At 27.1% G+C, this 26,730-nt stretch overlaps 2 protein-coding genes across 3 annotated transcripts; one reads left to right on the forward strand and one right to left on the reverse strand.

The window, feature by feature from the left end:
* On the reverse strand, nt 1-26,474 carry LOC132930965 (prominin-like protein). Of its 2 annotated transcripts, XM_060997091.1 has the most exons (19): nt 25,390-26,474; nt 8,423-8,693; nt 7,203-7,323; nt 7,023-7,089; nt 6,784-6,948; nt 6,584-6,708; nt 6,459-6,482; nt 5,873-6,165; nt 5,652-5,807; nt 5,325-5,570; nt 5,002-5,239; nt 4,840-4,929; nt 4,541-4,768; nt 4,205-4,363; nt 3,506-3,627; nt 3,390-3,440; nt 3,063-3,320; nt 2,124-2,234; nt 1-1,274 (listed from the first exon to the last, which is right to left on the reverse strand). In XM_060997091.1, the coding sequence occupies exons 1-19, from the start codon at nt 25,685-25,687 to the stop codon at nt 1,247-1,249; spliced, it is 3,051 nt and encodes a 1,016-aa protein (XP_060853074.1). In that variant the 5' UTR covers nt 25,688-26,474; the 3' UTR covers nt 1-1,246. The 2 variants fall into 2 exon arrangements, with proteins under 2 accessions (XP_060853074.1, XP_060853077.1); XM_060997094.1 differs by lacking the exon at nt 6,459-6,482 and having other exon boundaries at nt 25,390-26,473.
* On the forward strand, nt 20,389-22,844 carry LOC132930966 (glycerol kinase-like). The gene has a single exon (XM_060997095.1). It carries the CDS (start codon nt 21,096-21,098, stop codon nt 22,695-22,697), a length of 1,602 nt encoding a protein of 533 aa, XP_060853078.1. The 5' UTR covers nt 20,389-21,095; the 3' UTR covers nt 22,698-22,844.
* Nucleotides 26,475-26,730: the final 256 nt, after the last annotated feature.

Below are 26,730 nucleotides of genomic sequence, written 5' to 3' on the forward strand. Positions count from 1 at the left end.
TTATAATCAGACATAAATACTCACGTTTATTAGTTAATTACATGATAATTAATGCTCATTCAAGTCAATAGTTACACATCAACAGAGAATACGAAACATACAATAAAAAAAAAATATATATGTATAATATTACGTATTTTTTTTAACAATACTACTATGTTATTAAATAAATAATTAAAAAAAATCAGGCTTTTCAAAGGAATAATAAATCACACATGATTTTTTTAATGTTAGTAGCTGAGTAAGATCACATAATATCAATATAATTTTAAATGTCTTCATTGATTTTAATTAATTTAGTAAGTTGTGAAGAATTTATTTCTAATCTAATATATTGAATATAATATGATATCCACTATAAAATGTTTAGACGTATAGATATGATAAATCTTATTGAATATAATTGAATATTGTACAATTTATTATAATAATATTTATTCTTTATAATTAAAAATATTTGAGGACAAATAATAGCAGTACTTGTTTATAAGATCTATACAGTCTACGTCATAATATGATGTTTATCTGTCACACGATGACTAGTTTAACTTTATATTGCCACAAAAATAATAAAAAAAATATAATATAATTAACGATTTTTGTAACCAAAAAAACGATGTTCAGATTTAAACTGAACATTATTCTTCAAGAATAATCGTATTAAATCTATTTTTTTCTTAATTTTATCGGTTAAATAATTAAAATAGTAATTTAAAATATTTACAAAAAAAATAATAAATTGCTAAATGAGTTATTCTATTTATATTTACAAGGAATTTTATGAAGCTAATTGAAACATAATAATGTATCTATGAGCTATTATCTAGTCTTTAAATAACAATTTCAAACTACTTTATAACTTAGAATAACTGGGAATAAAAAAATTATTTATTAAACATAAAAAAAATAATTGATCACAATAAATAAATAAGGCAGTATTATGAAGGAATGATACAATATAGATGTGTTCTTTTTTTTTTTTTTTTGGTTTTGAGCGCAATGGCAAAAGTAAATGTGTTTTAATTTTAATTTTAATAAATATTTGTATTTAATAAAAAAAATCTTATTTTAATGATAAAGAGAGCAATCAACTAAGTTAATACATTCGGAGTCAATATTCAAAAGTCAGATATGAATTTTAATTTTTATATTAAACAAAAATAGGGTCACAACTCTTCAATTGTAGTCAGTTCTCAATTTAAAAGGTTTTTATTGTAATGGATTAAGTTTTGTATAATTGATGAGTTTATGATGACTGAGATTCAGGTGGAGCTCTGTAATTAAAAAATATATATATTTATACACATATTATGATAATATTGAATAGAAAAACTTTCTCCAACATTATTATTTAAAACTTAGGGTAATAATATAAGTAAGGAAAAAATTGTATTTGTTCATCCATGAAATAAAATTATGGTAATTTAGAATTTTATACTCTTTTATAAATCATATTTTTAATATATTTATCTATTCTTAGTAGAAATAATCAAATTTTGAAGTAAAAACAACAAGTGTTCTCGACACAAATTTTTAAACTTTAATACATAAAATACATAATTTGAAAATACATAAAAGGGTGTCTTATTTTTTATTTAATGTGAGACAATCATTATTCAAGCGCTATTATGAGTGACTTACATTTAATCAATTATTTTATTTTGAATGTCAAATACTGTTGATGACTGCTTAAAATCAATTAATATATTTTATGCAAATTTAAAAGTATTTAAAATTTAAACATTTGGTGCTTTTATAGCAGATACACAAAGTGTTTTTAAAGGCACATCAAATCAATAATGAAACATTTTTTTAAGCATTAAAACTTCTGAGTATATTAAGTATACATGTTTTATTTATGTATTTGATTAACAAAATAACAGATTGCTATTAAACAATTTTTGAACTGTAACTTTCACAGTTATAATATTTTATTTAAATAATTGAAAAATTGTGTTCCTTAGGTTTGTGAATTTATTATTTACAAAGATTTTTAATTAATATGGTGCGAGATAAATGTTGGCAATGTCTAAGCAATGTTTAACATACAAATTGTGAAAAAAAAAAACAATTTTTTTTATCATTGTGTCTATTGTGACAGTAAAGTAAAATAAATTACTTACCCTGGTGGTCCAGAAGGGCCAGGATAGTAATATGGCGGAGGGCGTTCATACTCAGATGAGATCGGGTTTTGATAATGAGGTGGTCCACCATTTGGGAAGTCCCAGGTAGGCCTTAAAATATAATTACATAAATAATTATTGCAACTTATTATTGGAAAAGTTTTGTTAAAAAAGACATATACAAATATTAGTTGTTACATACATAGTGTAGCCAAACAGCTTTACGTATTTAACGTATTGTGGCTACAAGATTACAATTTATAATTAGGTTTAAATACTAGTGGTATTGAAACACTTTAAACAAATTAATAAATATTATAAAACTATTCAATATTGAATATTGATGATTTTATCTTGTTTATGCATAATATAGATTTATGTTTCACACAATCAATACAGTTTTTAGTTTAAGTCATATGTTGATTTATTAACAAATTAAAAATTTAAGTTTTCTTATCAGTTTTTTTACAAATACTTTTATTGTTATCTGAGCAAAAAAAAAATCTCTAGCACTTTCAATGTACTTCTTATATTTTATCACATTTAATTTTAAATTTAAACTCAATAATCAGTCCATCAATGATATTTCTTTCCTTATTCCAAATTCACTTATAGCTACTACAGCAATTACCTCATTAAAGTTAATTTTTTTTTAAATATTTTTACACTTATAATTAACTCTATAGGTTAGGTTAAAAAGGATCTTTTAAAATTAAAATTAAATATTGAAAAAACTAACTAGACAACCTAGTCATTAATATAGTTCTTAAATTTGGTAATTTGTAATAGGTCAATTTACTCCAAAAGCATTAATTATTAAACTGTATCAATTGATTTGAATTAAATTTATTTGTTGTGTTTGTGAAATACATAAAAAATACAAGCACAACATCTTTTTGAACAAAATAATTTAGCAGAATCTTTTACTATACAACATACTTTGGTTGTGCTTCAGGTAAACCACCTGAAGGGCTTGTAGTAGGCACTACAATATTGGCTCGTCCAAGATGAGCACTATAATCAACTGAACCCCCATGTCCAGGATGACGACTCTCAGTAGCTGATGTGTTAACAGCAATTTCTGGGTTGGACATATTCTCATAGCCTATAGGTATACTTGATGATCGATTTCCACATGGAGCAGTAGTCACTTTTTTACGTGGTTTATTCCGTGCATTTTTTTTCTTGTTGTTTGAACTAAAAAAACAATAATATATTATTTAATGTGAAATAAATTAAGCAAATTTAAAAAATAAAATACTTTACCTTGCTAATGGAATATTCTCACGGTCCGTATATGCATCATACAAGTATTCTCTATAATATCAAAACAAACATAATTAAAATTAAAATAAGTTTAAGGATACAACACCAACACTTACGCTTCAACTAATGGACCCGGATAGGGATCTGACTTCTGGTAGAGAGAAGCCAATTTCACACAAAGAATTATAATGGGCATGAAGAGTATTGAACAAATACCAACGCTCATCCAAAAACCATTCTATAATAATATTGAAATAAATAAATAAATAATATTATAATTAATAATTAAACCGAGTTTTAAAAATTGTATTCAGTGAAACATTCCAAAAATGAAATTATTTATCAATAACAGCAGCTATTTAAAGGAGATTAATAATAGGTAAATGTACTCCAATATTAAAATAAATCAAATAAATATTTTGAATATTATTTATTAAAAAATTTTGAAAAATAATGATTTATATACAATTTATAGATAAATTAATTTATATTAATATTTTTTATACTCACTTAATAAATTATGTTTGATAGATTTATGTAAATTATTATTATGTGTAAAAAATAGATGATATTTTTTTATAATTTACATTTTTAGAATACATTTCTAAGCTTATTATAGAATATTTATCTGCTACCTAGTACCTAATAATATCCTTTTAAAATATAAATAATGTCTCTCATAGCCATTTATTCTATTTAAGAATTTAATATTATGCCATTACTAAGTAAAATAATGTGAGATCGTAAATTTTATATTAGTTGTCTATAACTAAAAATTTGAATTGTATATATTTCTATGATCGTTTCATACTCACATAAGGATTAAGTATTTTTTGGCATCCAGCAACAATAGAGGCATTGTAAGCCTGTGACATGGGCCAGCATTTACCAACATCTTCTCTAATTTGGTTAACAATTCTTTGTAAATATTGATCTATATGTTTGTTAAATTCTTCTCCAAATTCTTTTGCCAGCTGGAAAACATCAGTATATATTACTACTAATAACAGTATTTATAATTTAGTATTTGAAGATATTTTAATAAAATAAAAACACAAATCTTTACAATTTAAGTTAAAGTTCATAAATATTAGTTAAATTAAAATATATAATAAAACAGTAATCAAGTTAACATAGTTAGTATTACTTACTTTGGTCACTATTGTTGGCCCTTCATTATATAAATACTTTTGAGCTTGTTCGACCTCAATTAGAAGATGTTCAACTGCATGGCGCAATGAAGAATGATTAAAACGTAAATGTTCTTGAAGCTGATTAGCAGTGGATTCTAACCGTTGACTTATATCTAACATTAATGCCACTTGTTGTGCCTGATGTACCTTTAAGTACATAGCTTGATTTGTAAGTGAAAATTTAACCTAAAATAAAATGTTATGATTATTAGAGTTAATATTTTATCAAATTTAATTATTTAATAAAAATTACATACTTCTGATTTTGACATTGGCAATTGAGATGCTGTTTGATTTAATGCATCAGCAAGTTGGATCAAATCGATTGATGTTATTTTCTCACCAAGCTATAGTCCGACAAATAATGTTAAATTTTAGGATCAAAGAGAATTAAAAAAAAAACTTCAATAAAAACTTACAATATGCGTGTATGCTGGGAAATTAATACTGGATAGAGGTGATTTAGATAATTTTATTAATTGTTTCTCTGCCTCAGGTGTTAAGATTACTATTTCTCCTTCTAATTTTATTTTTGATACTAATTGATCAATATGTTCATCAATACCAAAAGAAGTGGGATATTCCAAAACTTTGTTAAGATCAATAAGTCTCTCCATTTTTAAAACTTGGAATAAACTCATGTTACGATGGCAATCTCTGTAAATAAACAATATTATTTTTAAAATATAAAATATTACAACACTCAAATGCAGGTTAATTAGTACTTAGAAATTTTATTTACCGAATTATAGAACTAATATTAAAATCATTATTGATTGGTGTTGGTCTTGAATAAGGCTGATGTTGATTATCTAATTTATGAATCGCAGATACATCATATAAACGGTTTACTATGTTCAAAACCCTTGAAGGTGTAGGGTTTTGCAATGGTTCACATATGATACGATCTGTAGTGACACCAGTAACAAAATAAAACAAAGCGATGATCATCAAAAATGCTGATGACAAAAACATTAACCATACAGCCCTATAACATAATATTAAGACAATCAATATATTTATTGTTACGTTTAAACAAAACCAAGGTGATATTATTAAGGTGACATACATCATCAAGTATGAGGCGCCTGTTCCTTTATTGCAACAATCATCATCTCGATATCCTCCTTCTGGTCGACTACCACAAAATCCACAGAATAGTCCAAGAGTTAGACAAATCAAAATCAAAAACAGTGTAATTGCTACACCCAAACAAACATAATACCTACAAAAAAAAAAGTAATTAAATAAATTTGTAATATTCCAGGTATAAAACTATAAATTAATTACCGATAAGGTGAAAATTCTTTTAATAGGCCTTCTCCTTGTTCTGTCGGGGAATATGAATTAGCAATTGTAGAATCTACACGATCTAGAACTCTATCCACTTTTACACAATTTTCTTTAATAGCATTTCCCACTTTTCGAATATTCAGTTTTATTTCTGGGATATTGTCATTAACAGCATTCTGTATAATAGTTTTTACTTTTTCAAATTGTTGCTGACCCTTCATTACCTCTTCCTCAATATCAGCAGTAATAAAATCAGATATATTCTTCAACGTAGCTGTTACATTTGGCAGCTATAAAGACAAATTTGAATTTCATATTAGCAATAAATAATAGTTAAGTATTTAGTTAAATATAAAACTATAATAATATAGTGAAACCACTATGTAGTGGACAGCCACGGGGAATTAAAAAATGTCCACTATTGAGAGGTGTCTATTAATAGAGGTTTCACTATACTAATAAATATTATAGTACATTATTATAGAACAATATAGATATTTATGATATGAATAACATGTTATTCAATTTTTCTAAAATATATGATAACAGACATATTACAAATACCATGAATTGTATAACCTACCTTTGGAAGATCATTGTCTAATATCTATCCATGGTAAGCAAACAAAATTTTAGATTGAAACATTTAGTGGTTAAAAATAATAATAATAATAATAATATTTTTTATACATCACAATATTTGTTTACCTGGCTAAAATTTGCTTCTAAAGAAAGATCTTGAATATTGAATCGATTTAAAATATCACGACAAGTACGTTCAAATCGACACGACTCCAATTTTTTCATTATTATTGATCGGCATTCCTTTAAGGCTAAAAAAAATTAAATAATCATTCATAATGGACTTTTTTTCAAGTGATAATAATTAAAATAATAAAGGATCATACCAGCATCTAATTGCAGAGCTGTTTCCTGTAATTGACGAGTCAATAAATCTACATTAGATAGATCTTGTTTGATGAGCCCCAGTCCATTTACAACAGCAGTTAAATTAGATAAAACTGATGCTTTAGAAACATCACCAAGTTTTTTTTTAACAATTTCACCACTAGCTGTAATATATGTTTATTAATTTTATAATCAAAATTTAATTATTGTTTAATTATTTTAAAAACTATTTTTTTACCTTCCAATATATTTGAAAGTGTTTCTTCCAATTCATCAAAGTTTACAACTAATAAATTATCAACTTCCTAAAAATTTAGACAATTAATAATATATTACAAATGTACAGTACATAAGTATTTCATATTTATATAAATAAAATACTTATATTAGTTTTTAAGAATAAAGAGGTATTTCTTACTTTTTTTGTATTATTTATAAACAGTCTGGTATCATTTAAAGATTTCTTAACATTTAATGGTAACTCCTTAACACCGTCTTCCAAATATTCATTACTCACAAATGTACAAACAACGCCAAATCTAAAATAAAATAAATTTATTAATAATTAAGTATAAATATATTTAAATTAGACAATTAATTGTATAATTATTTAGAAAGAATATATCATTGGTAAAAGTATTATAAATTATTTATTTTGATTTATGCTAATTAAAAATGAAAAAACAGATAATAAAAAAAAAATTCAAAGCTGTATAGTAGGTCACTACTATAAGTATGTAAGTCACTATATTATGTCTATATGTATGAACTAAATTTGAATTCAATGATAAAATCATTGTATTTGATTTAAAATGATTCTGAGCAAGACAGTCAGCCTATATTTTTAAGGATATTAAGTTGAATATTTATATTGCTATGAGTAATTTATTTTTCTACAAGTAATAAGGTAGGTTTAACTATTGTTTGCCAAAAGCAAATAGCATTTTTTTTTTTATGTATTAGTATTTTATTAATCAGAATTTTAGGTTTCTGTTAACAATTAACAAGGAATATTGAAATAAATTTTCAAGGCTTAGCTATTAAAATTAAAAATTTTATAAAAATGTTTACTACAAAAAATTCAATAATTTTTGCGACGTTGATAAATTGTCGTAACTTTAAATGCTCATATAAAATTATGATCAATATTTTTACTGTTGAAAACTTTTAAGCTTTTTGGTTAAGCATAATTGTTTTTTATAATCATGTGTAGAAAAATAAATTGATGTCAAATGCCTATTAATAGCCTAAATTTTGTTATTATTTATCACTTTTAATTATCATTTATACATCATATTTAATTACTACAAATAAACAATATCGGTTTTATCGAAAACTAGTTTATTATAAAAATTCACGTTTTTTCATATTCTTTTTCTCCCGATTATTTTTAGAAATACATTATTATATACATGACTGAGTAACAACTGGACCCAATTCACTATCAAAATCCACCCTTAAAATCAATAAAAATCATCGTTCCGCTCATAATCAAAAAAAAAGATGTTTATGTATATTTATAGACTCTAATCACATAATAATTATAAAATTAAGATATATATATACTTTGCATTACCAATATAGGATGATGAATAATAAATATGTAACATGTTATAGGAATAAAGTATGCGGACTCACGATATTAATATAGTAAGCCCAGCTAGTATTATGCCATAAAACTGTCTCTTGCATGAATCGTATTTGGCGTCAAATGGTTGAGACCGAGAGCCACAACCTCCAGTACAACGACAACAGCATAACGTCAGTCCAATAAGTGGCATTAAAACAGCAAACACTAGTCCAGCAACTAACACAGTAGCACTTGCCCAGTAATGGCTTACCAATATCGGCCATTCATGAGACAAATAATCTATTTGAATCGTATTATCACCTTCCACATCAATGAATCCTGAAAATAAACATTATATTACTAAAATTCTATATAATATGTTTAAAAAAACTTAAGTTTTAAATGTCAACAATCGACATATTATACATGTGTGACGTGCTACATACAATAAAAAAGATAATTGTTAGAACTGTTAAACTGTTAAACACGAAAACACGATACTGGTTCTAATGACATCTTGTTGTTCATGCCCCATCGTCTATATTGAAATATTTGCCCACAAAATGTGTTTTGGAGATTCCTTGCATCAAGGGTGTACATTTAACAATCGTAGGTAATTGAATCACAAAATTTTTTTTTTTTTCATTGCGAAGAATTTGATTTAAAAATGTTATGACTACTTCGAAACTGACTAAAATAACTTGGGGCACCCACTAAAATTAAAAGTATGAACGATGATTTATGGTGTGTATACTTAATGTAAACAAACTCTTTTACAACTATTTGAAATGCAAGCTTTTAAAGTTTTGTAATTTTTAATTAAAACTACTCAAATAATGCCGTTTGATGATATTGTGCATCTAACTGATAATTCACATTCCTCGCTGTTAAATATAATTACCCCAAACGCCTAATTTATTTAACTTGGAAAACCTATTTCATAGGCCATCAAATAAACAAATTGCCATTAAAATAATTTGACACGACAATTCAAATTGAAAAACAATACAGAATACATTAATTTTTAATCATTATAACAACAACGCAGTATACGAAACAATACACGTGTATTTGTTTATTTTAGTTAACCTTGAAACGTTGAAACGTCAGTATTGTTTTCTAATTGTATTTCTTTGATTTGAATAGTCCCGTACAAATGTCTATTTTAAGAAATAGAGTTTAGACAAATAGTTTTAATAAATTGATAATAAGTTTTCTAATTCTATAATGCAATTTTATCGGTATAGTAAGTTAATACTACATAATACAATGTAGATCAGTTTCTTAAAGTTGGCGGTAAAACTATCTAGATAGAGGGGAGGGGAGATAAAAGTTACAATCTCGATTGTAAGGACATTGGACATAAAAGTAAACGGTGGATGATGTTTTTATGTAAAGTTTTTCGATTTGAATTTTCTTTTAGCTATAGAATTATTGTAATGTACAATTTATTGCACGTAGTCATATTATATTTTTAGAATTATTATTATTGCAAATACCTTACAACGTATATCGTACGGAATGTGGGTTTTGGAGAGACATCAGGCACATCTCATAATGATAATATCAATTTTATTTATAGTTTTTATACTAATACTACACATATACAATAGATTAATTTGTCATCGCCATAGGCGTGACTGGGGTCGTCTTTGAGCATATAAAATAATTCCAAAAATCACATTTTCACTGCATTATTGAGAAAGAAAAAAAGAATGAGCATATTTAACAAATCGTATTGTTTTTTTAATCCACAAGTACCTGCTATTATAAAGGTGTAATACGAATACGATTAATGTGCTAATTCTACACAACAGAGCAGAATATCAAATGCTGTAACCTTGCAACGAACGCACACGGCTCATTATTTTATTTTACTCTCGTTTTGTCACACTGAATACACACAACACACACGACAGACTTACGAAAAAATCCAGGATGTATGCTCCGACGCATAAACCTATCGATATTCAATATAGATACTGGTATTTGATTGCTATGGGTGTTTTTTTTCATTAATTATTTATTCGTTATTTATAATTCATTCACGACTACGCTAAATAACGTCATTGAACAATAATTATTTACGCCACCAACTATAGCAAAATACAAATGTTAAACATAACATAACGTTAGACATGAATGAAAATTATACTAATCATTAATCAACACTGATCTATTATCATTATTACATAGTTAGTTACAATCGTATAAGAAATGTGTTTAGGTAATATCTTTTGAACCTACATTACATACATGTATAAATGATAAATCATAGATCATGTTATCCTATTATTGGCTAATTAGCCACAATATTGGCACATAAACTTTGATATAACACATAAACTAATTAGAAATCTGATTTGGTTACAAACTAATATCTGCCGTTAATGATTTACATTTAAACAACGTGAGGGTTGTTTATTTGAAAAAAAGTCAGTACTATCAAAAACCACAGTAAATTTTAAAATATTGTCTTATATAGTATACTACAACTATAGATTATACTTGGTGTACTCACAGTCCTACCTCCTACCCTCTTAGAGTTTATTATATCTTTCTCCAAACGATTTGTATTTCAAACGGGAATTTCCATTACTATTCGTACAGAAGACGAACTGCAGAATGGGTATCACGGTATTCAATATTGTATATATTATATACAGAATGTCCCGTAAGGATTTACCCATTGCGTAATCATAATTCTGGTTTTTAAATAAGATTCACAGTGACAAAAACTACAAACATATCATGTTTTGATTTCTTTAAATATTTTGGTAAAAAATTTAAAAAATATATTTTTTATTTAATTATTTTCAAAAAATTAAAGATAGCCATTTTGTAGAGTTTACATTATTATTATAACATATTATCAGGACAACTGTATCATTCCTTATCATGAAATTTTTCAAATATTTAAAAAGAATATACCTACTATATGAGAATATTTTTTACACTATACTCATATATATTGTTACCCTGGAGCATTAAATAGGCACATTAATCAGTTGGCTACTTGACCAATAACTTGTATTTAGAAAGGAAATTTGTAATTTTGATAAACTTGACCAGTTGACCTATTATGAAATGTAGGCAACAACATTATCTATAGAATTTTTTCGAAATTTTTAATTTTAAGTTGAATTTAAAGTTTGTTATATATTATGAATAGATTTTTTTTTAATACACCTAACTCACTTAAGAAATTAAATATTAGAACAATTCTACTAAAGAACACAGATAACATTGTTACCTATAAATTTAAGAATAGGGCAATTCACTCTAATATTAAAATTAACGAAACTAAACGTGAATTGTTGAACGTAAATTTTCAATGTTATACGAGAATACAAGATTGTATGTCAAGACAACAATAATTAATGTTGCTTATATAAGCCCTATGATTATATTTTTTTATTCATTATCAATTATATTTAGCCAATCGTAATTTATAACTAGTGGCTTGGTGAACTTGACATTTTTTAGAGACAAGTCTTATCTTCCATCTATCCATCCAAAATCCGATTAAGATTTATTTACTGCCATATATGTAAATTATAGTCTATAGACGTATAGCAATAATCACTAAAATATCATAGGTAATATATTTAATACTAAATTATTACTCATTAATCATATTGCTCATTATTTACCTACTCATCACCCCTTAAAAGAATCAGAGATGACCGCTATTTGATTATATCCTCTTCGTCATGCTAACAACCGTGGTCATTGCACAAAAAATAAAATGATAACATACGGTTATTCTGTATTCAGATATAATGTAACTGTACAATATACAATTGTACAGGATAACTGTAAAATCGTAATTTTCTAGAAATACTATAACATTATATTGTATGTTCCAAAATTTAATAATTTAATTAAAAATAACATTTCGGAATGTGTGGGGATAATTGAAAAATTTAAAACCCTCCAATCATCCCCTGTACACGTAACTGTCGTTGATCGTCCCACGCGTATCACATTTTACTAGAATCGGATCGATTAAACATTTTGTTCCTGTCGAGGGCGCACCACTACCACAAATACAATCGTGAAAGTTGATAAAAAACGTATATCGGTAAGCAGAAAATCGATTTGCCCGGGAAACGCTTTGCATATTGTTATTACGATTAATCACCTGAGTTAATACATATAGTTTTTCCCTATACGTCTATATTATATATATATATTTATACTCTCTATAAGTTATGATGATAATATGATGGACATGATATGACCATAGATATGGTTAAACGAACGGCCCAACCTAACTTCCTATATACAATAATACCTGTGGATCGGTGTCGGTGGGTTTGTATGTGCGAGAGATTGTGCACAAAAAAAAAAAAACAACAACATACAATTAACTGAATTATCCATTCGAAAATTACGTTATTTTGTCATGCAAATAACAGTCACGGGTAAATTTGCAACGCACGTATAAACGCCATGATGAAAAAAAAATTACTACCGCCGCTCCAGCAAGTGAGAAAACTATTCTGCCCAGAAAGGTATTTGAACTCAACAATACGCCAAAAAGGTTTTAAAAATTATTTTATAAAAAAATAATTACATAATTACCAAACAGAAGAAACAACAATAGCGCTGTGCTGCAAGAAAAACTAAAATTCACCCTAAAAATACAATTTTTATGATGTTCGACAATAAATAATTCTCTTAAATCTGCGCATAAAGTATGTACATCGCAATAGCACTAGTCTAGATTTAATTTGTCGAAATAATTATTTTTTGATAAGTAATAACACTCTAAGTAATAATACTCTAATATATTTTAAATGTGTACGATAAACAAAATATGCACTTAAAAACAATCTAAAAGGTACAATGCGAAAACCTTTTTGTTTGTTAAATAATACTACATAATATCTAATATTCATATAATCGATCAAGATTTATTTTTTATATTTAAACGAAAAATGAATAACTGTTATTCGAGTTATGTAACACAAAACCATAATATACATGGCAATGTTTACATTTATAATTTAATTAGGTATCATTATATCATTAAGAAATTTAAACAATATAGAAAAATAATAAATATGGTATACTTAAACATTTAAAAATATTCAAGTAAAAGATAACGTGTAAATACACTTACAGGTATAGTAAAAACAATTATTTTTTATTAATTTAAATAATTATCTATGTACATTTTAAATTTTTAAAAACTCCAAACAATAAATGTTAAATATGAATATACTCAAGAGTTTTATTTTATAAGATCATAGTAAAGAAATTTAGTTATTCTCAGTCAAGCAGCTATACTATATATTGCTATACTAGTTGGTAGTTATGTTAAATTTGTAAATTAATTTAAATACATTTAATGTTCACGTTTAATTATAAAATATTTTATTTATTTACTTATTAAAAACGCGTCAACACCCTTCGATAAGTAGTAGTATAGAAAAATCTTACCTTAACAAAATATCAGAAATATAACTATAAAATTAAAATAAAGAAAAACAATATTGTGAATATGAAAATGAGGTGATAAAAGTTTGTGATATTAACAATGATTATACTTAAGTTATAGTTCTCTATATTTTTGTGAGACAAAATAATATCAAGCTGGATTTACATACGGTTTATTTATTATGAAATAGTGATTACCACCTAACTTTCATTTGAACGATATACAAATATGAATAACATTAGAGAACCTGAAAATATTATTTTAAATTGCATCATGATTTGAAATATAGTTTTCAAACTTTAGTCATGACACTTAATATGGAAATATTTAAATGAGTCATAGGTTTTTATTGAAATACGAATAACAGGTTTGAACACAATTCAAGTAAGCCAAATCCCAGATGATATATATATATATATATATATTATATAAATAATATATATTTTTTGTTATATATATAAATAAAAAAAGACACAATGTTTTATGTTAAACTATTTGTATAATATGATGTGCGTGAATATAAAAATATTTAAAAATAATAGAATTTAACTAAAGATGATTGTACCATTGTACGTTAAGTAATATACTAGAATATATTATTATATAGAATTATGAGTATTAGAATAATTTGTTTCACATTGACGAAAATGAGTCCGTAGGGTTCTCCATTGCGCGCCAAAATATTGAATCATACAGATTCTTTTAAAGTAATGATAATTCAATAATTGTGATACTATATAATATTGTCACATAATATATGATTATATAATGATGAATCGGATGCTAGGAGTAGCCTTAGGAAATGTTGACTAAAAAATAATAATAATAATAATAGTGGGCATAGTCTAAATGTAACGAATTTATTAATCGATGAATCGATGAGAAAAAAAATGCTTGTATCAGCACCAGAACATGTTTATAATATTATGTTATAATAAAATACATAGCATTTTAAATTCTGTTATCTATAATATTTCAATCACACAAAACTAACCAAGTACTTTCAATGACTTTACTTCACTGTTATATCACACTTGTAATTTTAATTTTTAATTGTATCAATATTAAATGTAAATTGGACTCATGCCCGTATTGTAAGCTTAAAATAAATAAAATAAAAATGTTATTCATTATTATCTTCGATATTGGCCGATAAAAACATTTATCTGATTCTAGGTATTGATAGATATTCATTTTTCATTTTTCAGATTGATAGATCAATGACAAGGTCATGTTTATACAAAAATATAAGCAATCTTTTCATAATTATTTGGCACGTCATTGGAAATACATGCAGGCCATGGAAAATATTATCTGTAATCTGAATATAGTAGATTCCAAATCAAATTTTAATTTTTTTTTTTTTTTTGGTTTTATTGTTGGTTTAACGTTTTCGGTGGTAATTATATTGCATTATATCCAAATATAGCAATAAATACTTAAATTAAATGTAAAAAAAATAAAGTTATATACTAGTTAATTTTTCAAAATGCAGTTTTTAGAAAATATTAAATAATATCTGGAATAAATAGACAGGAATAATATTGTTTTGATAATTCGTTGAATAAACAACTATGTAACTATATTATAATCATTTTTAATAATTAAGATTGCAATTGATGATAAAACGATATCAAACATATTATCAAAATGAAATATTTAAGAAACAATTGCAACTATAATGGTAGTACTATTTGGCGCAATATGTAAATATAATAGAAATAAAGATTGCATTAATAGTAGTAATAATAATACTTTGTATATGATTGCCCAGTGCGATACAAAGAAATGGAGTTCGTTATACCCGATGAGTCATTTGATAACTCCAACGACCCGTTACAAGTACAAGCCAGTCTCTTCTATTCTATAACATTATGTAGTATTATTTGTATAGTCACCGCCAATAGCTAGATAAATTATTTTACTGCGTTCAAAATCCACAAACTCACACATACACAAATTAAACAAAGCATAACTGCATAAGTAAAATAGTTTAAAGAAAAAAATCATGCTTATCATTCATCTTTAAAGTTCACATTTGAAAGGTTAACCTAGTAAACGAGCAACATTCATCCATATGGTAATAAAGTATAAATTAATGACACTGTGTTAAGTAAAATAGTAGCATACTAGCATGTATATATGTAGTTTTGTCCATAGTAATTTCATAAAGTATATTTTTTAGGATAATCACAATGTAATTGTTATAAATAATACAAATACATCATTGATGTGTAGAAATTATGATTTCATTTTGTAACTAAATAATTGCACTATAGCAATAAGTAGGTCATAAACTCATGACGATAAGATCAAATTGTCATAAAAAAATATTAACCTATAAACGATATGTCATAAAGAGTTTTATTTGTACTTAAATATCGGATACTACTTATATCACATCATACTATAGAAGATAAAGTAAAAAAACATACCTATATGACTATTAAATAGTAGGTATGTCGTTAATAAATGTTTTCTAATTAAAAAGGGATAGCAAAACATTAGAGGGAGTCAGGGAGAACAAAGAGAACATCACCAGGCTTTTCGATATTTTTAGATATGGTTTTATGACGATAGACACGAACGAAGTGAATGAATATAAATAATAATATACGAATTGCAATATGTAGGTATTTATACTCGTGCAAATATGTAATAGTAATAGTAATATTTGTAATGATATATTGTTGCGAAACAATTGTTCGTAGTGACATACGACTTTAGTGGGACAAAATGAAAAACAAATAGAAAATGCTTGCTGCATATATATTAGTTTTTGTTCTCGGTGGTGTTATATACGTGGAAAAATCGAGCGATTATATAGCTATGTATTGTTAGCATAGCGAATAGTGACGGCTGCTGCAGCTGGTACCGTACGTGATTTTCTTTCGTTAAACGAGTTCAATTGATAAACGAGGCAAAAAATAACATGTCAAGAGTATAATATTATTATAGTTGTCTGCTGTTATAAATTGGTCGTGTCGGGCAAATCCGGTTTTCTAAACATACGCGCTACCGATACTGTACATAATATAAACTACATGTCCTATATGAAATAAGATAATCACATGAAAAGATTGAAAAGCTATAATAATGTTAATGTATATAAACAGAAAACAGAAGTTAGATTCCCGGCCTTAATGAATAATAATTTAATCAATAAATTACAGGAATCTAGAAATGTTTATCGTTATTTAATTTTGAACACTATCGTTATTCGTAATATTTTAATATTATAGGAAGAAGATTAATTATTTATCTATTATATACATAAATAAGATACATGTAAAATTAACGACCGGCATATTGAAAATTAAATAATTTCGAGTATTTACTATTTACTTAGGTATTTGTATGACAATATTGTTGAAAGCAGACGAACGTGGTAAATAGTAATCGAAACATTACAATTACAATTTATCAGCAAGTCTAGTTAAATGTACTGTGATAATCCTAGTAAAAGTAAAAAATAAATCAAACCCTATTCATGACATAGAAAATTTACCATAGTCTTGTGTAAATCTGTGACAACGCAATATTTTTACTACCGACCTGTTGCTTATCATTAACAGATTGGAACAAACGTATTATCATTAGTCATCATCATTCGCATTGTCTGTATACACTTGGCGTGTGAAAAGACAAGATTTTTAGGAAACAATAATGAGAATTTCACTTATATTATTTAGGTCTATAATTTAAATAGTTACATTTACAATAATAACTACGTACATATTTTTTAACTATTCATTTTTTTAACAAGATCATATTGTGTTATATCAAAGTATCAAACTGAATCGTAAATACATAATTATATTTATTAGTTTATTACTTAATTCTAGCGTATAACGTCTATACAATAATATAATCTAAATTATTTAGATATACCTATTTGAAAGCTGTAAAAAAATCATTTAAAAAGTTGAATAAATAATACGTTTTTAATAAAACCTATTTAACCATTTTTTTTTTTTAAATGTACTGTTATTGGTTGAATTTATTTATAAGGTATATCTGTTTATTTAAACGAAACATAATATACAGTAATTTTCAAAAATTAATAAACAAAAAACAATTGTAATTATTATTACAATTGACACAATTCATAACTTCAAAAGTATTTATAATTGCATATTATACATTTACTGCAGATACATTAAATAGAATTCAACTATACAATCTAAATTGGTTATAATTATTTTGAAGGGGGGCCAACGCATGATTTGGTTTTAACTCATGGATCGTAAACAAGTATAAACAAAAATGTTCAGCAGACAATATTTAATTTTTTAAATTATACTTAAAGTTCAGTTAAAAATTAAGTATTTTAAAATGTTACGTTTTTCTATTGTTAATTAAGTTGTTTCATTTTTTGATTCTATAGATACAACAATTTAAAATATAAGGCAGTCGAGTTATGGAAAATATTCGTTAGAAAGTCAACTACACAAATCAATCAATCTGCAGTCCAAAACATTGTGGGTGGGCTATAAAAAGTTTTAATACTGTATTGAAGTAAAAAATAAATAAATGATTCTACGGTGCAGTTTCAGTCATATAATAGCGAAGCCACAGCACAGATTTGATTTCTGTACATTTACAGTAGTAGAAATAACATGAAAAATATCCATTCATTGATAGCATAGTTATGTTTAAATAACTTATCGAGAGTAAATAATAAATAATAAGGAAATATAACCGGAAATGTATATATATATAAATATGAACGCAATTAATATTTGATACATGGGTTCACAAGTGACAAATGGGTGCAAATACGCACGGGTACAAGAAGTTTAAAGTTCATTTTTTATTTTGTTTATTTTACACGGTCTTAACTTTTACAAGGTTTTCTTAAAACACGCATATCCATTTAATTAAATACACGTGAGATAGAGACGTCTTTAGCTTGTGTATGACGTCATATTAGATTCACGATGAAGATGACGTAAACAAATTTAATTTATTTGTTTAAATACGCGTAATAAGTTAATAAAAAATAATGTTATTTCTAATAATATTAATATTTAACTAAAAAAAAATAAAATAAAATGTTGACGATCAATTAATTATCTATGAAAGATCATCGTAAGATGTAATACCAATAATTATAATATTATTATATTAGGTAAGTGGAATATAAAGCTTTAAACAATTACAAACATCTTATGCGCCTATTGCCTATACTAAAATTGTTTTCAAATAAATATACAATTTTAAAATCATAACTTTCCTTTAAATTATAATATAGACATGGACTTGGATAATATTCTTACCTTAAAAATTGACAATTTAAAAAAAAAATCAGTAAAATGTATTCATTTGAATGTAAAATTAATGTTATGATTTAGTTACACTGAGACAACACGCACTCGAATACAGGTCCTCTTAGTATTTTAAATTATAATTATTACTCTTATTTTTCCTTTAAGATTTTACAAGTATTAGTGGGTTTTACATAAATTATTGATTATTTGAAGTTTAAACTATATATTTAAACAATCTGAATGAAATATATTTTAAATAAAGAATGATGTATTGTGTACTAAGTTTTATTATAAAAATGTATTTGATTGTATTACATATTGTTTATAGTGTACGAGTGTACCTTATTAGTTATTATAAATTATAATTATTCAGATTTAATTATTTTTGTTTTTTTCCGTATATCAACATTTTTGTACAGCCTGCTATATATAAATGAAAAATTAATAAATTTAAGATACCTGAAAGGGACAATTATTCAATTTTCTATAGTAATTTCCCAAAGTGTTAATTAAGAATACAGAAAACCTATTATAATATATTAAATTTTTGTTATTGTTTTAAATGTCAATAACAAGCGCGGATTTAAACTAACGAGTCAGCTAGCTTTATTCGGAATCGTTTTTCGAACTCGGTGTCTCGGTGATTTGCATCATTGCTTTCAATTTTTTCGATGATAATAATACATCACGAATGCACGATACTGTGGCGAGGTGAGTGAAGCGGGACCAGTGCCCAATACCTGTTCACCATATCCTGTCCGGCTTTTTCTTTTACAATTGTATCTATAGAAAATGACGCACGTATACCATAAGTAGTTCTATTCGTATACACAGTAATATGAAATTTAAATTAGAACGATTCATCGATTCAACGATCAAATTAAAATGAAAATTTTAAAATTTATGGATGGTCATTCAAATAATTTGATCATAAATCATAAAGGCAACACATCCGATGTTGATTCCATGGTTAATTTTTTTAGTTTCATACAATATTGAAATATTACACATTATCTGTTATCCTTTGACCTTTATCGGCTTTATTGACTTCGGCTAAACAACAAAACGGTCATATAACATTTTTATAAAATCTTTTTAGACAAAATCAAGTTGCAAAGGTCGGCGTCTATATTTTATCGTGGATAATTTTCCTCGCAGTGTTACCAGTAAGCATATATTATAAACACACCAAGTCAGATTCGTACGAAACTGATGACGTACGGTCATCATTCTTATGATTCCATTCCGAGTTCCGACGTGGCAACGTTTTGAAAATTACATTTCCAGTGGATCATTATCATTATTTATTACTGATAAATTATTTATCCGCAGTCTGATAATAAGTTTTTTTTATTCAAATTGATTTATAATTGTTTTAATTATGTTTATCTATTACGCAATTTATGAGTAAAATTCTTATCAACATACAAATAAAATCGCAACATACGCAACACATTTTCAACCCCGCCTTTATCAATTTAATAATATTATTTAGTTTTTTACGAGTTATTTTGACTGCCATTGTTTTTCATAATATAATATAATATAATATAAGAAATAGGTCAGTAAATGTAGATAATCGTATTTTATAAATTACTAATATAGTCCAGAATTCAGATATAATCTTTGGTATTACTAATATCACACAACAACGATATCAGCGCATTTTCATAACACTGTGAACTTTATTCGAGTTATTTTAAGCAATTTTTATTCTTATTTTCTGTTGTAATGGAAGTCTAAAGTTCAAAAAAAAAAGAATAAAATAAACTTTCAATATATAAAATCAAACAAATAGAGTATAGCACTGTTAATTAACACAATTTTTAACCAAATAACTTTAGAAATATATAAATAATATTGCACAATACGACCTATTCAACCCATTAGTTAGAACAGATATCAGCTGTATCCGTATAATCAGTAGAAAATTGTACCTATATAATAGTGATACAAAAATTTGTGGAGTGTAGTCAACTATTAGCTTTGAAGAAGACATCATCTCATTCATCTCACACAGCCAAAATGACGAATGAACAATTAATTGGAGTAATTGATGTTGAATCCGAAATAGTCAAATTCTCCGTACTCAATCATAGTGGAAATATTTTGTTGGATTCATACAGGCCTATCGAACTCATAAAACCATACCCTGGTTGGGTTGAAGTAGATGCTGAAAATATTTGGAATGCGGTATGTATAACTATTAATGAGGTAATAGTTAAACTAGAGTTAGAAAATTTATCTAAAGATAACATTAAGATAATTGGGATTATAAATGAAAGAGATACTGTATTAGCATGGGATTTAGAATCAAGTAAACCACTTTGTAATGCAATTCATTACACCGATACTCGTACAGACAAAATCATTCAAGACTGTATACAAAATTGTCCAAAAGCACTTGATAACATTGAAGATGCAACTGGCTCAAAAGTAACATCAATGTTCAGTGGAATTAAATTAAAATGGATAATTAATAATAAATATATTATAAAACAACCGGCTTCAATGGAAAATATTAAATTTGGAACATTGGATACTTGGATAGTTTGGAAGCTTACTAAAGGTAATCTATATGTGACAGACATTACCAATGCTTCTCGGACATTATTAATGAATTTAAAAACTTTGGAGTGGTCTCCAGATGCTTGTCAATTTTTTGATGTTCCAATTTCATTATTGCCAACAATTAAAAGTTCTTCTGAATATTATGGAACTATAGAAGAAACAAATTTAAAAGGTATATCAATTGGATCAATATTTGCTGATCATCAAGCTGCACTTTATGGATTACATTTTGATAAACCTGGTCAAATAATGAGTAATTATGGTGATAGTTGTGCAGTGTCTTGTATAATAGGAACAGAATTTAAAAGATCTAATAATGGATTAATCACAACAGTAGCATACAAAATTGATAAAGAACCAGCAGTTTATGCTTTTGAAGGTTGGACATCAGTCGGCGGAAAAGCAATAGAATGGCTAAAGAATAATATGAAAATTGTAGACAGTGATGAAAAAATAGAATTATTAAACATAGATGCAAGTGATGTATATTTTGTCCCAGCTTTTAACGGATTAGCAGCACCACATTGGAAACCAGATGCCAAGGGTATAATATGTGGTATGACTCATTTTACTAACAAAAAACATATACTTCGAGCTGCATTAGAAGCATTTTGCTTTCATACCAAAGATGTATGTGTTGCATTTGAAAAGGACACAAATATAGTTCCATCTCAGTTGTTTGTAGATGGTCTTTATTCTATTTATAATAATATATTAAGTTATCAAGCTGATATCATGGGAATAGATGTAATAAGCTCACAAATGACTGACGACATGGCTATATATGGCTCAGCTAAAGCAGCAGCAAAAGTCATAAATATTGAACTTGGAAGTCATGAGTGGTCACTTAACATTTCAAAACCAACAACGACAGAAGAAGAACAAAAAAATCGGTATTCAAAATGGTTAAAAGCTATAAGACGTAGTACTGGGATAACAAAACCACAACCAAATCAAACAATAGCTGATAATTATAATAATTTTAGTTCAAACTTTTTATCTACAGCATACTTAATAGCTATGATGGGTATGATGGTTTTTTCTGATAAGAACTGATATATTATTTAAAAAAAAGTTTCGATTATTGATATAAAAGCAAATGAAGTTACCTAAATATGAACTATTGTATTAAAACTATTATATTTTAGTGAATACCTTTAGTAGATTAAATTTTGATAATATGTACTTATTTATTTTAGAATATTTTTAATGTACAAAAAAATACAAAATATATAGTATATATTATATTATATATCATAGTAAATTAAATAGTGTAAATAGAAATATATGTTAAATGTAGGTGGTAGTACACAAATTATATTATAATACATTTTAAATTACTATTAATTAATTGTTATTTAAATTTAAAAGCCATTGTAATATTATAAAAAATAGTAATACAATTATACTTAATTAGCTTGTATAATGTATAATGTAGATAAAATTAAAAAAAATGTGAAATGTAAATAATGTAATATATACTACTTCTTTAGAAAATTGAAAAAAAAATACTTTTTTTTATCCATAGAATACAAATACCACAATCATATATTTAATTATTTGAATAATCTTTAGTTTCACTATCTACTTTTCAGTTATAAGTTTAATACATTTATAACTGTAGTTCATAACAAATTACTGTACAGTAGACACTGAAATGATATAATTAATATTGTTATACTATTAATATGTATTATTAAACTAGTAACAGAACAGTTATCTCGCAGTTATGCTATAACTGCTTGATTTGAAAATGGGTAAATTACTAGCCAGTGTGCATCAGCTATTGTTAAAGATAGTATCAACCAAAATATTTAATCGATGTTGTATAATAGTATTATACTGATAATAACCAAAAAATAATTCATTTTGAAAAATTTCTAAAATCAAGTAATTTAATCATTTTTTTTAATCAATAACAAAAATTAGTTGGAGCAGTAATTATAGTAAGCATACAAGTAAAAAATATGTTTTATATAATATCACATAATGAGGACTGTATACTTTTGTTAATCAAAATAATGATAGGCATATTTACAAGAAAAAAAATTTAAACATGATCAACCTAAATATATATAATTATCAAATAATGACACGGAAATTCAGGAATCATATTATTTACATACTTCTAATATTTGTCTTTTAGGAATATAGATTACAGTGCATAGAATTTGTAAGTATAAAAATACTGTAAAATTTTGTATAATACCTACTATACTTAAATAATACAATATGAAATAGTTTAATAATCAGATATCAAAATGTCTAAAAAGTAGGTTTAAGAACCTAATCTAATTATTTTTAATTACATTTATTAAGATTTTTTATTTAAAAAACCTTAATTTTAAACCTAATTATCTTGCGAGTATTATAATAAAAAAAATAAAAAATACATATCTAAATAATATAATAAATAAACATTAAACCTACCTAACCTACTTTTACTATGATTCATCAAGAAGTATCAAAATAAGGTACGTATTAAAATAATTCTTTTTTTCAATTTTTAATTAATATGACATACCTACTACTTGTTTATTTACTTGGTATTTTAATACAAAGTATAAATAATAATTAAAATAAAGATTTTGATTTATAAATGTTATTAAAAAAAGAAGTAATGCCAAGGTCTAGTTCAGACGACCATAGTAATTTCTCAACCATAAAATTAATGTTATGTAAACTGATACTGTATCATATTTCAATTATTTCTGTTCTGAGGAGTTCATAAAAAAATGATAATATTAATATCTCCAAGGTACTTAAATAGCAATACCTACGCTGTAGCTATAATATATTATATTTAATTAATTGAATTTAGGTACTTATTTTACAACATATTTCTAGAGATATTTCTGTACAGATTCTAAACATACTTAGTTAAATATTTTTTAGTAAATTTGAATGATTTTAATAAAATATGTCTTTTGTGGCTGTACATTTTTATGTGGGCTTCATCAGTATGAAAACACCAACTTAATATTATTAATGGTTCAATAACTAGATACTTGAATAAATTCTAATAAATACATATTTAATAAAGCTAATGAAACACAACTCAATCATTTGTCAAATAATGTTATAATGAATATATTCTATTTTTTAATTTTTTGATAACATTTACAGTAAGAAACTATGATCTTTTACAGTTCTAACAACTACTTACATATAAAAATATGTTATTTAAGTAATGACTTTTAACTGTATAAGTGCTAGAATTCTAATCTAAGCTAATACAATACAGAATTATTAATTTTAATACTCTTGTCATTTATAACATATAGACATATAGTATAAAAAATGTAAACATTTAATTCCGTTGGTAATATTGTAGACTTTCATTGACCATTGGATAGTTATTCTTGGCAGACTTTATCTTATTCCCCCTCCCCCACAAAGTTTTAAGATTGCACTTCAGATAAGTGTAAGACAACAGTTCTGTATACATAAACAATATAAGTATCACTTAATTTTTTGAAAACATTTTAAATGTGCTTAAATAAATTTGATCGACGGACAGAAAAGACAAACAGATGAACCAGGTTCACGCAACCATCAAGTCGTGTCGTGTTCTGTTTTATTTTTAATGCATAGACAGATATGTAGACGGGCAATACCTACAACGTTGGTATCGAGTTACCCGCCTACAAGTCGCATAGATTATTTATCTCTACACGACACAACAACTCGGTGTGATGAACCTGGCTTTACGTTAAGGCGGTGTTGATGGCGACCAAGTAAAACATACCTTCGGGGAAAGCCTGGTCGCTCAGTATGTACTGGATAAACTTGTTGGTGATGAAGTACAAATGTCCCATGCCGGCCGCTTGGAACTTGGTGGAGCTGACGTACGCTGTAGACACGTTGGGGCTACTGAACTGCACCTGTTCGTACGGCATGACGTTGTGCAAATGTTCGGTGACGCCTTCCATGAGCCTGAGCTGCGGCTTTGGCTTGGCAAAGTTCTTGAGCCAGTTGCCCTCGGACCGCGCGGCCAACTGCAATAGCAGGGCCACGCACACCACCCACCGGCCGCCAACGGACATCGTGGCCGACGAACACGACAGACACACGCGCTACGAAGATATACTCGCGGGTATCCCCGTCGGTCGTTACACTAGCGGATACATGTCGGACCGACGACGTCGAGTTCGAGGAGTTGTCTCTGTCTGCCTACGACTCACGCGAGTACACGGACCGTGGTGGTCGGAGGATGAGACCCCGGCCGTTGATTATATGCCGCAGATTTAGGTGCGCGCTTAAACGTCTCAAATTATTATATTTTCGAATATTATTATTAGTTATTATTGGCAAAATATTGATACAAATCACAAACTCCTGGGATATCAGCTGCTGAGGGCTCCGGCTTGCAGGGTCGGCAGGGGATAGCGAACAGGTAAACAGGTAAACAAAGGAATTATGTTACACGCACTCTAGCGGACACCGCGCGGGAGCCGACGGATTTATATTATTTTTGTATTTGAACAGCAACAACAACGACACCGCCACCTAGTATCAATATTGAAATTGTTTAAAACTAATGAAAAAAAACGTCAGTGTCGTAGACGGAAAACGATTGACGAGTTTTGAAAATAACGTTTCGCCGGTTTCCAGACACGATCGTACACAACACTGCTGCAATGGCGCGCGGCGTACGCTGGCACAGTGGCACGTTGTACGGGGCACTACGGCGGCGAATCGCGTACGCTGTGCGTACCGTGTACTGTACGACGACGGAAGCGTCAAGCAATCGAACGACGGGGCCGACGACAATAAGGTCTATAGCACAGCCGTGTCCCCCGGTTACCCGTACGCGGTACGCCCGACGTCGCCGCTGCGGAACAGGTTGTCGGCGGTCGTCTGGTAGGGATGAGGAGGGCCCCCCCAGATCGATACGCACGACCGGAGCGCCGCGTAGCGGTCAGCCGCCGCCGTCAAACGGGTACACGACCCGCAGTCTCACCGACGGCCGAATTTCCCCCTCGGCCGACTACACACACGCGCGCGGTCTTGGCCGTGCGAAATGGGCCAAGGTTGTATTATTATTGCTGTCGTCGTCCGCGTACAGGAGCACTGAGACCGGAGGATC

The sequence above is a fragment of the Rhopalosiphum padi genome, chromosome 4, assembly GCF_020882245.1.
Source record: "Rhopalosiphum padi isolate XX-2018 chromosome 4, ASM2088224v1, whole genome shotgun sequence".
NCBI classification, from domain to species: domain Eukaryota; kingdom Metazoa; phylum Arthropoda; class Insecta; order Hemiptera; family Aphididae; genus Rhopalosiphum; species Rhopalosiphum padi.